The 12748-nt window shown below is 38.3% G+C and overlaps 1 protein-coding gene across 4 annotated transcripts in view; it reads left to right on the top strand.

Moving 5' to 3' along the window:
• The window catches only part of dnah5 (dynein, axonemal, heavy chain 5), a 95775-nt gene that overhangs the window by 76214 nt on the left and 6813 nt on the right, over nt 1-12748 (top strand). For all 4 annotated transcript variants that reach the window (XM_067510639.1, XM_067510637.1, XM_067510640.1 and 1 more), the window contains 9 exons: nt 785-923; nt 1162-1276; nt 2197-2387; nt 2938-3059; nt 4641-4790; nt 5508-5753; nt 10259-10478; nt 11643-11848; nt 12298-12501. In XM_067510639.1, the coding sequence (XP_067366740.1) occupies nt 785-923; nt 1162-1276; nt 2197-2387; nt 2938-3059; nt 4641-4790; nt 5508-5753; nt 10259-10478; nt 11643-11848; nt 12298-12501 (1593 nt within the window). The remainder of the gene's footprint in view (nt 1-784; nt 924-1161; nt 1277-2196; nt 2388-2937; nt 3060-4640; nt 4791-5507; nt 5754-10258; nt 10479-11642; nt 11849-12297; nt 12502-12748) is intronic.

The raw sequence follows: 12748 nt of genomic DNA, 5'->3' as shown, positions 1-12748 counted from the left end.
ATATTGCGGGGTATCAAATAACAACTCTTTTTATCCAAATAAGAACTCTGAACAACCAGAGTGGATTAAGTGTCTCTGTTGTCCTAAAAACTGTCAAATAAGAGTGAGACAACTCTAGTATAACTGCCTGCTCTTTAGTTTCAAACTCTTTCAGTTTTAAAGTTCATCTCAATAAATGTACTGGAATTTTATATTTGTACTGTTTATAAAGCATATTTAGCGTAAATACTGAAAGTCAAAGCGAATAAGCAAATTATCTGTAGTGCCTTGCCTCTGACACCCGTTCAGCCACCATCCATATTAGTATAATTCAATTCGAAACAATAAATCAGATTATATCAGCCATGTTGTTTATTTATGCTGCCTGCTGAAAACTGTGTGCATGCATGCCCTGAAGAATGCATGAGGTGCACTCTTTGTTCCTGCATGTTCTCTGTTTACACATACCAGTTCTTGTTGCAACATGAAAAACACAAAATACAGATGGTTACTGTATGTTCATATGGAGAAAATTAAAATCCTGGCCACTGTCTTCCTAGAAAAGAAAGTTGCCTAAACACAGAGAAAAGGAATAGGAAAATGTGTATGTATAGTACCAATCAAAGGTTTTAATACACCTTCTCATTTAGAGGTCTTTCATTGTTTTTGTTTTTGTTTTTTCTTCTACAGTGTAGCTTAATATTTAAGACAAAGTTAAAGTATGTCTAGTATTAGAAGTATAAAATAATTAGAAGTTATCAAGGATAGGAAAAAACTTAAATAACATTTTCATTCCTCTCTGTAGGGTTCACTGGTAGATGATGAGAATCTGATTCTTGTGCTTGGCAACACAAAGCACACAGCTGAAGAGGTAACTCAGAAACTACAGATTGCTGCAGAGACCGAGATCCAGATTAATACTGCCAGAGAGGAGTACCGACCAGGTAGGTCATGACAGCTGCTTTAAAGAATGAATTGACACTATTCTTGTTGATCAAGTTGACTGTCTGATGACATTATTACTCTATAGGCTAAAGCATTTATCTGTTAAAAAAAACATTTTGATTTATGAGTACAGTATATGCATAATGTCAACAGACACCAAGAGCTCGGTGACAAATTTGTGCTTCAACAACCTGACATCTTTTAACAGTCTTAAGTGTTGTTTTTATGTGTTTTCAGTGGCCACCAGGGGCAGTATCTTGTACTTCCTGATTACAGAAATGAGTATGGTGAATGTCATGTACCAGACCTCTCTGAGACAGTTTCTGGGACTTTTTGACCTTTCTCTTTCTAGGTGAGCTTACTCCTTTTGTTATGCTGTTGTAATGTAAAGGAAATGCAGGGATGAATATAGTGAGTTAGTGAGTGGATGGATTGAGTGAGCCACACTCAAAAACGTATTGTTGAAAACAGCATTGCATCGTCAGCCTCAGTCTTTACAAGGCTGTCCCTCAAATGTGTTAATCTCATTGGTAGTTGTTTGCCCTTTATAGGTGACGAAGGCAGACACTCGGGTTGCAAGATCAGATCTTCCCAAAATATTTATTTTTGAACACATGATCCCAATTATCCCTTTATCTTCCAACTCATTCCACCTTCCCATACAATAACTTTAATGACACGTTGTACTTGGATCGCAATTGAAGAGGATAATTACAAATGGGAAAGTCAAATTGCACAAAAAAAAGCTTTGCCTAATTTGCTTCCTGAATTAGAGAAGAAATCTAACTTTGTAACAGAATTTATTTTGTTGTTTTAATTGTGATTAGCTTTTATACTGTTTACTTTGGAACTCTCAGGGTTATGTGGAAAAAGAGACTTTTGTTCAATATCTCAAGGCGAGATGGGTCAAAGAAAGTGTAGAAGTTATTAAGGTGAATAGGGACTTCCTATAATAGACATCAAAAATCAATATATTGCAATTCAATTTGACAATTTTACAAAGACAAGCATCGAACCATAAAATTGTAATTGCAGATCTCTTTCACACATTGATTGGTTCAAAAAGGTTATTATTCCTTGCAGGGCATTAAATTGATTTGTGTTTAGTAAACTGAACACATGTTAAATGAAATACATCATTAAAATGTGACAATAATTGGCTTATTCTTCTTATGGTCTCAAGAACTAAAGGGAATTTATTTTTCTTGTTGTATTAAAGTAAACATACAAAGCTACTTTTTGACATTGTGCCTTTGACATTCTACTTAACAGGTCTTCTAAAAGCCCGATCACCAGTAAACGCATCGGCAACATTATAGATTTCATGACTTTTGAGGTGTATAAACATGCAGCACGGGGCCTGTATGAGGAGCACAAGTTCCTCTTCACTTTGCTGTTGACGCTTAAAATTGACATGCAGAGCAACAGGGTCAAACACGAGGAGTTTCTCACACTCATTAAAGGTAAGAAGGCAATGTGAACTTTCAACATTGAAGATATGAGAGCTGCCTTATAAGTTTTTATTGCGTTCGTGAATTCTGGAAAACAACATGTGAGGATAATATGAAGTTTAGTGCATTACAACAGAAATTTATGTGGCTTTTGACTTTCAAGGGACTGAATTGGCACAACCAATAGCATACTCTTTATAAGAAGTAAAGCAAAGCAAAATTTTCATTATGACAAATTAGTGAAAATGGGACCTATTTAATGCCTACAGTGAAAGGAAAAAAATAAGCTTAAAGTCTCTTTTATTAAGTCAAATAGATCACTAAAATCACTAAATTAACAAAACAATTAAAACAATAAATATGGTTTGACCTTGCAGCCAAACAAAGACAATGTTTTACATGGAGATAACTGTTTTCACTTAGACTGCTTTCAAATCTCAGCATTAAAAGATATGTCTGTAGATATGATGGACGTAAGAATAACTTCCATGTCCCTTAATGGAGTTAGACTTAAATTGCCTGTTTTTTTTGTTGTTGTTGTGTTTATGCATGTGTCATAAAGGTGGTGCATCTCTGGACCTAAAGGCTTGCCCTCAAAAGCCAGCTAAATGGATCCTTGACATGACCTGGCTTAATCTTGTAGAGCTCAGCAAACTCTGGCAATTCTCAGACATACTCGATCAGGTACACCACACACACAAGTTGATCATTTTGTGGGTGTGATACAGTTCTTAACGAGAGAGAGAATGTTTTTTAAGGATTTACTAAAACTCCAGATAACAATGCTCTTTTGTCAAGCGTTGCCCATTTCTAATGCTTTAAGGCCTCAAACATCCTCTTGAAGTTGTGAGAAGAGGCCAAAATATTCTCAAAATGCTCAAATGTTGGTACAAAATTGGTACATGGAAGCATAGACACACATGCACATACAAACACAGGTTGAGTAGTTGTCTCTAGGTGCTTATTAAATATTTTCACAGCTTTCCTTTGCTCTATTGAACATGTCAGTATCAGTTCCATCATGTCTTGCTTTATCTCTTTCATTTATACACACGCACAAACACACTCATCATAATGGACTATCACTTACACACGAATGCACACACCCTTGTGGGTTGATGGACAGCATGGTGGCTCTCATGTAGGGAAAAAGCTCAGTACTCTGTGAAATGAGCTTAATTTGGAGAAACCTCCAATCAATTACTTTTGGCTGAGCATGTGTGCACAGGCTTGATTGTCTGCGTGCGCATGTATGTACAAAAATGCATGTGGGATTTGTATGGATAATTAACAGAGAAAGGTGGATTAACAGATCTTTGTTAAATGAAATTATCCTGCCAAAATGAACAAGATGTAGATTGTGCTGTTGTTTCCACCTGGGACAAAGCCAAAACCATCTGAGCTTCGCTCTTGACTTTTTAAACAAAACTGTACTATACACATGACACATGGCACTGCACAGCTGAAACTCCTAAAATACAGCTTAGTTTACACCAAAAACATAAGTCATTTTGGCTTTGTAGGTGAAGTTTATTCAGATCCCTAGAGTTTCTCAGCTGGTTTGGGCTGGGATGTGATTGTACATGTACATTAACGCTCATTTTTTACAACAACTGCTGTTAATGTCCCCAAAAGCAAAGCAGTGAATTCTAAAGCAAAGCATTTAAAGTGCATGCACACGTTCATAAAAGGAGACTTGCCAACCAGCTTACTAATAATAAGCCAAAATTATTTTGTCTAAACTGTAAGCTCAGATCCTAGAGACAGTCACACAGACAGATTATACAGTAAACAAGTTTTGTTGTTTTTGTGTGATACTGTACAGTTCGGCTATTCGGTTCCAGTCTATGTTACTTGTGGAAGCCTGAAGAAGAGAAAAACAGTAATAATCAGTATTTAAACATGCTGTGCAGGTACAGGAAGGTGCAGAAAGCCACATGTTCATCATGGTTCTTAAGCACATTAGGCAAATTTGAAATTGTGTGGTGTGAAACCAAGTAGTGAATAAATTTCAATATTTTACAGAAACGGGGTACATTTCATTTTTCTTTATTTTTCTTTTTCATGTCTTTTCTTGTGCTCCTGACTGAATACATTTTAAAGCTGCCTTGATCATTATAGTTTGTGTCTAATGTATTTGTACAGTATGTGTTGGACGTTGTTTTAAATCTTCTCCTTCTATCCACAGTTGATGTAATGGGAAGCAATAAGGTTTTCTTATCAGTGTATTTTCCTGTATCAGAGCTTTTGTTCATTGTCTTTCAGATAAGTCGTAATGAGAAGCAGTGGAAGTCGTGGTTTGATAAGGAGGCCCCAGAGGAGGAGGTTATTCCAAACTCCTACGACCAGACTCTTGATTGTTTTAGACTTCTGCTCCTAATACGCTGCTGGTGTCCTGACAGGACCATTGCACAGGTTAGACAAATATCTAAAATGTGTGTAGTTGTGTTTAAAGTCAAATTTATGTTGTGTAATCTACATATAGTCACAATCCACTGCTGTTTCGCACTTTCACAGAAACTGTGTAGGTAGTGTAAATCATATTCCCTCAGTTCCTAGGTTGCATCATATTGCATTTGCAAAAGCATGATGAAGTCATACTGTAATGTAGAAATCCAGCAGAGCAGCCAAAAACATCATATTCTTAATTAATTGATGGATTCTGGCTGGCTAAGAGACACTGGTTCACTTTAACATATGCTTGTATTAATGAGATTGGCTCTAGCAAAAACCTTGGTCAGCTTTTTTGTAAGGACGAGTGGCCTACTTTTATTTATTTATTTATTACCATTTAGTAAATGGTTATTTCAGAAGCTTGCTGAGCCTGAATATTTACAATAGCTAATGGACATTTAATTTTTACTGCTGGGTATCTTTTTAGTCCACTGAAGACAAACCTAGAGTGAAAATTATGTTATTTTGTCATACTCACAAACAGAACAGTCAAGCAGTTATCCTTCTCTGACCCATGCTGTGGTTGACTGAAAAGCCTGTAAGCTACTAAAAATAAAAATCAGTTCATCCGCTCCCCAAAGTAAATGTATTTCAATGTATACATTTTTAATGTGAGCTGCAATGCTGTAGTGTGAGGCATTGAGCAAACATACTTTGCTCTTAATCGTTTCTTTCTAGGCTCGTAAATATATAATGGACGCAGTAGGGGAGAAGTACATTGAAGGAGTGATTCTTGACTTGGAGAAGATGTGGGAGGAATCCGATCCACGAACGCCTCTCATCTGCTTCCTGTCAATGGGCTCAGATCCAACAGATTCAATCATTGCACTGGGGAAGAGGCTGAAGATTGAGACCCGATATGTTTCTATGGGGCAAGGGCAAGGGGTCCACGCCCGGAAGCTGTTGCAGCAGACCATGGCTAATGTGAGTCGGTGATGTGAGCTATTTTTGCACCATTCAATGTAGCAGCAGAAGCAGCTTTTTCATAAATGTGTTGAACTAGAAAGTCCTTGGACTCTAAAAACATACTTTTTACACATTTCAATGTAAAAGTACGCTGAATTGTCCCTCCAATGTAGACAAGACGCTGTTGAGGCTTTGTGTGCAGGAGCATTTGGCGGCAAAATCTGTCATGCCGGCCTGTGTGCATGGCTTCATGAGATGAGCTAAATGACAACAGCAGCTTTGTAGTTTCAGTCAATATAAATCATCTCAAACCATTTTTTTTTGGTTAAGTATGTTGGGTAGGTGTGGGTTTGATGTCTATACTAATTACATGGATGTATTATTAACAGTGCATTTGTTCTACCATGGGTCAGATAGGAAGAGAAATGGAGTAGGAGTTATACTGAAAGAGGATTTTGTGAGGAATGTTCTAGAGGTGAAAAGAGTATCAGGTGAATGAGTCTGAAGCTGGACGTTGAAGGGGTGATGTTCAATGTTGTGAGTGGTTATGCCCCACAGGTAGGATGTGAGTTAGAAGAGAAGGAGAAATTCTGGAGTGAGTTAGATGAAGTGATGCAGAGCATCCCCAGAGGTGAGAGAGTGGTCATTGGTGCAGATTTCAGTGGGCATGTAGGTGAAGGGAACAGAGGTGATGAGACTGTTATGGGCAGGTTTGGTGTTCAGGACAGGAACGCAGAAGGTCAGATGGTGGTTGACTTTGCAAAGAGGATTGAAATTGCTGTAGTAAACACTTTCTTTCAGAAGAGGCAGGAACATAGGGTGACGTACAAGAGCGGAGGTAGAAGCACTCAGGTAGACTACATCTTTTGTAGATGCTGTAATCTGAAAGAGATCAGTGACTGTAAAGCATTGGTAGGGGAAAGTGTAGCCAGACAACACAGGATGGTGGTGTGTAAAATGATGCTGGTGGTGAGGAAGATGAAGAGGACTAAGGCAGAGCAGAGGACGAAGTGGTGGAAGTTGAAAAAGGAAGAATGTTGTGTAGTTTTCAGGGAGGAGCTGAGACAGACTCTGGGTGGTTTGGAGGTGCTTCCAGATGACTAGACTACTACAGCCTTTTTGATCAGGGAGACAGGTAGGAGGGTACTTGGTGTGTCATCTGGAAAGAGGAAAGCGGACAAGGAGACTTGGTGGTGGAACGAGGAAGTTCAGGAGTGTATACAGAGAAAGAGGTTAGCGAAGAAGAAGTGGGACACTGAGAGGACTGAAGAGAGTAGACAGGAGTACAGGGAGATACAGCGTAAGGTGAAGGTAGAGGTGGCAAAGGCCAAACAAAGAGCATATGAGGACTTGTATGCTAGGTTGGACACTAAAGAGGGAGAGGTGGATTTGTACAGGTTGGCCAGACAAAGAGATAGAGATGGAAAGGATGTGCAGCAGGTTAGGGTGATTAAAGATAAGGATGGAAATGTATTGACAGGTGCCAGGAGTGTGATGGGAAGATGGAAGGAGTACTTTGAAGAGTTGATGAACGGGGAAAATGAAAGGGAACGAAGTGTAGAAGAGGTGACTGGTGTGGAGCAGGAAGTAGCAAAGATTAGTAAGAGTGAAGTGAGGAGGGCATTGAAGAGGATGAAGAGCGGAAAGGCAGTTGGTCCTGATGACATACCTGCGGAGGTATGGAAGTGTCTAGGAGAGGCGGCAGTAGAGTTTCTGACTAGTTTGTTTAACAAGATCTTGGAGAGTGAGAGGATGCCAGAGGACTGGAGAAGTGTACTGGTACCAATTTTTAAGAACAAGGGAGATGTGCAGAGCTGTGGCAACTACAGAGGAATAAAGCTGATGAGCCACACAATGAAGTTGTGGGAAAGAGTAGTGGAAGCTGGGCTGAGGGCAGAGGTGAGCATTTGTGAGCAGCAATATGGTTTCATGCCTAGAAAGAGTACAACAGATGCAGTATTTGCTTTGAGGATGCTGATGAAGTACAGAGAGGGTCATAGGGAGTTGCATTGTGTCTTCGTAGATTTAGAAAAAGCGTATGACAGGGTGCCGAGAGAGGAGCTGTGGTATTGTATGAGGACGTCTGGAGTGGCAGAGAAGTATGTTAGAGTGGTGCAGGACATGTATGAGAGCTGTAAGACAGTGGTGAGGTGTGCTGTAGGTGTGACAGAGGAGTTCAAGGTGGAGGTGGGTCTGCATCAAAGATCGGCTCTGAGCCCCTTCTTGTTTGCTCTGGTGATGGACAGACTGACAGATGAGGTTAGACAAGAATCTCCATGGAATATGATGTTTGCAGATGACATGTTATGTTAGATGTTTTGGAGATAAAGTCAGAGAGGCCAGATTGAGGTGGTTTGGACATGTTCAGAGAAGACATTGTGAATATATCGGTAGAAGGATGCTGAGGTTGGATCTGCCAGGCAGGAGGTCTAGAGGAAGACCAAAGAGGAGATTTATGAATGTAGTGAGGGAGGACATGAAGTTAGTTGATGTGAGTGAAGTTAGATGTGAGTTAGATGGAGGCACATGATTCGCTGTGGCGACCCCTGAAAGGGAACAGCCGAAAGGAAAAGAAGAAGATTATTAACAGTGCATTTGTTGAATCTGTTCCCCTGCAGAAACGTATAGCTGAGTAAAGAATAGCAGGAACTCACTTGATAAAATTTCAGTGGTACATATAAGTTATCATATTATGGTGTAGAATTTACAGTATTAACTCTTCAACCCTGAATGGTAGTGTTTTAACATTGTAAGAAACACCTGTAACTTTGCTACGTCTATAAGCTAGTTTTAAATAAGAAATGCATTAATAAAATATATTAATGAACCTAACAGTGACACATGTGTTAAACCATTTTTAAATTACCCCTAGTATTGCTCACTTCATTAGCAAGATATGTATTGTCTCTATATTTGTCTCCAAAGCATTTACATGTGGTGTTGAAATCTTATTTTCAGAAATATTGATTGTGCTAATTTCACATCTAATAGTACTGAAGTAATTATTATTGTCTTACAAGCTAAAAATGGTAAATGGTCTGCACTTATATAGTGCTTTTTTACCTATTGGCACTTAAAGTGCTTTACACTGCTTCTTATTCACCCATTCACACTCACAACCACACACACACACTCACACACCGATGGGGGAGCTGCTATGCAGCTTGCCAACGCTCAATGGGACCAACTAAGTTGGGGTTCAGTGTCTTGCTCAAGGACACTTCAACAACTTCAGGATTGGTGGATGACCACTCTACCTTCCTGCGTCACAGTCGCCTCTGTGTCAAATTAAATGCAAATGTTACAAGGTGTAAAATTTTGTTGAAAACAAATTAGATTTTTATTACACTTTCTTTTTTTTTTTTAAATATACCAACAATACATATACAGTAAATACAATATGCCGATTTGTCTATTATCCCTAGTGCCCAGACAAGTGGCTGCCCTCTGAAAATGAAATTGAACAACAACTGGCCTTGCCCTTTAAATTATGAAAAAGTTTGACGGTTTGGCCAATTGTGCAGTTCTCAATACACCAACCAGAATCCATCCCATGCATACAGTGCATTCTGAAAACTTTCAGTGCCCCTTTACTCTTTTCAGTTTTGTTATGTTGTATTTGAATAAATGTTTTTCTTAGTACCCTATAATGAAATAGTGAGAACAGAATTTTAGAAATGCCTGTAAATGTATTTAAAAGAATAATACATGTTGCATACATACACAGGTATGGCTACAAAAAACATCTGCTGCACTGCAGGTTGCCACAGTGGCCTCAGGTTCCAGAAGGACATTCATCACTGCAGCCCTCCAACATCAGGGCTTTATGCAAGAGTGGCTAGACAGAAGCCTCTTCTCAGTGCAAGAGTGGCTAGACAGAAGCCTCTTCTCAGTACAAAACACACAAAAGCCTGCTTAGAGTTTGCAAAAAACAACTGGAGGACTCTCACCCTGTGAGGAACAATATTCTCTGGTCCAATGGAACCAAGATTTACCTGTTTGGCCTCCATTCGAAATGTTATGTCTGAAGGAAACCAGGCACCACTCATTGCCTGACCAATACCATCCCTACAGTAAAGCATGGTGGTGATGGCATCATGCTTTGTGGGTGTTTTTAAAATAAAAATAAAAATGTACAGACAAATTCTGTTTTCACTTGAAAAATTCAGAGTAGATTAATGAGGGGAAAAAAAGAATTTTTAACATTGCAACAAAATTAAGAATAGTTCCGAATGCACTGTAGGTCTTACAAAGCCTATTTTTAAGTATATGCTCAGAGTTTATACAGAACTACTGTAAATGTTTTTATTTTAAGGTAGCAGCAGTACGAATAAAGATTTCTGATATCAATAGCATAAATGTGTCAGATACTGTATCTAAAATATACTGTACTCTATTTTTGGCTGCACATGACACTTTTTTTGAGGTTGGCAGGTTTTTTTATTTTTTATGTTTTTGAGAACTTGACTACATCATCACTTTAGTCTTTGCTGATAACAATTTCCATTATTGATCATCACCAGGGTGGCTGGGCCTTACTCCAGAACTGCCACCTAGGTTTGGACTTCATGGATGAGCTAATGGACACAGTAACAGAGACAGACTTTGTGCATGACAGCTTTCGCCTTTGGATGACCACAGAGGTCCACCGACACTTCCCCATTACCCTTCTGCAGATGTCGATCAAGTTTACCAATGAACCGCCACAGGGGCTGAGGGCAGGCCTCAAGAGGACCTATGGAGGTATGGAGGACATATGGGCCACTGTGTTTTTAATTTTAAAGTAAAAAATAAATGCAAAGCAAGGTCAACACTGAGACTGCACCAGGAAAAAGGATGCAATGCACCAGCCTTAAGTGAAATATTTATAGATGGGCATATGTCTGTGTGAGCAAGATTAAAGTAGTAATATTTGCAAAATTATTTCTTGTGATTCTTAATACTGGGAATGTGAAAATAAATCACTGGTGGATGCACATACTTACTATGGACCTTCATTGGCATAATAGGTAACAAAATGAATTTGTATGTGTCCTAGGTAAAAGGAACATGGGTAAACAACAACAATGATTAAAAACTTTTTCCTGCTAAAGTCATTATATTACATTCCTTGTATAGTTCATAAATTATTAAAATAAAATAAAACTTTGAATATTTATCTAAATATCTGTATAAACCAGCTGTCTTTACTGTCTTAGGTGGAAAATGTCTCCATGTGGTTCCTTAAGAGAAGTTTAGTATTTAGATACATGCTTATCTTTAGCTTTTGTATCCTGGCTGCAAATTTCATTTCATATGAGGAGAAATCACACCTGCTTTGGGCAGTGCATTGAGAATATTAAACTCTCATATTGCTTCAAAGTAGTATTGTTTATTCACAGTTGACGTATGGCCGAATCGCTTGGATTAATCAGAAACCTCACACAGGACAACTTGTCTGATAAACCAAATAATAGTTATTATTGGGTGATTAATAATGAAATAGTATTATTAGACATTAGAAATGTGACCTTATAACTTAGTTCATTAGTAATTTAACATTTTGTAAATCCAGTAGTAAATGTAGTAGGTAAGTAGGAATTTCACTTACAGAAAGTAAACCATGCTCAGATTTTTAACACTTTATCAGCATGTACTAAAGGCCTTTGCCATTTTCCATGTCAGCATAGAATGTGTGTCATACCTCAAATATTTACATTAGATAAAACTGTCTAAATACTGTATCTAAAATTTGTTAAATTGAATCAAATGGGACCATCTAGAGGCTGTTTTAAATCTCATATTCTTATCACAGCTCAAAATGTTGTCTCAAAAAGGTTATTGTCTGTAGAGATTTTCTGAAGATTCTGTCCTTTTCCTACTATTGAATAAGGCTGCTCATGTGTTGATCCATATGTTCCTCACCAGGTATAAACCAGGACCTGTTGGATGTCAGTAACATGGTGCAGTGGAGGCCGATACTGTATGGAGTTGCATTTCTCCACAGCACAGTACAGGAGAGGAGAAAGTATGGACCTCTGGGATGGAACATCCCCTATGAGTTTAACCAGGCCGACTTTAATGCCACTGTCCAGTTTGTTCAGAACCACCTCGATGACATGAATATTAAAAAGGTAGGAAAGATAACACTTTTAAGTCCTAACTGTTACAGCTGTGCTTGTTCACCCAAAGGGCAACAAAAAAATAGTTGTGAGTGCAGAGTTTCAGTGTGACGATTGTTTAAAATGGTGTGTGATTTGCTGTTATTATGCAGAAGGTGTGTTTTTTAGTAAGGTTTCTCTGGATAAAATAGACATGTACCTTTATTGCAATATCTCTTTTTAAAGTAATTAAATTCCACACTTTCTGTCATTGAACAACTACATTAATCTGTGTGGCATTAGTCGATTTGAAAACCGTTTGTTTGAGCATTCATAAACCATACCAGCAGAAATAATAACCCTTTTTCTAAAAGGTTAAATAACAGGTTATCTGTCTAGTGGCATTCTCAGTTTTCCTATAGCTTATGCTTCACATTACATGGTAGAAATGATCAAAATTAATTTCTTAATAACTTTCACAGGGTGTATCATGGAATACAGTGCAATACATGATCGGAGAGATTCAATACGGTGGCCGTGTGACGGATGACTATGACAAGCGCCTCCTTAACACCTTTACCAAGGTGTGGTTCAGTGAGGACATGTTTGGACCTGCTTTTAATTTCTACAAGGGCTACAGCATCCCCAAATGCTCCAGTGTTGAACTGTATCTGACATACATTCAGGTGGGTTCCTGATGATGGTTGATGGTAAACACTTGTATCTGGTTTCTAAAAATGATTTAGCTGAATGTTATGGCATCTGTATTACATTACTATTAAATGGGACTGCAACAATTTTCCTGTCAGGCTCTGAGAAGGATGACTTTTTTTGGATTTTTTGGGATGAAAATTCTGTTCATGTCTGTAAGTTGATTTTGGTTCAGTTTTGGCTTTGCTGTCAACTTTAAATAACATCAAAAACAGGGAAAAG

The sequence above is a fragment of the Channa argus genome, chromosome 7 (assembly GCF_033026475.1).
Source record: "Channa argus isolate prfri chromosome 7, Channa argus male v1.0, whole genome shotgun sequence".
NCBI classification, from domain to species: domain Eukaryota; kingdom Metazoa; phylum Chordata; class Actinopteri; order Anabantiformes; family Channidae; genus Channa; species Channa argus.
This window is presented reverse-complemented; position numbering and strand designations above follow the sequence as displayed.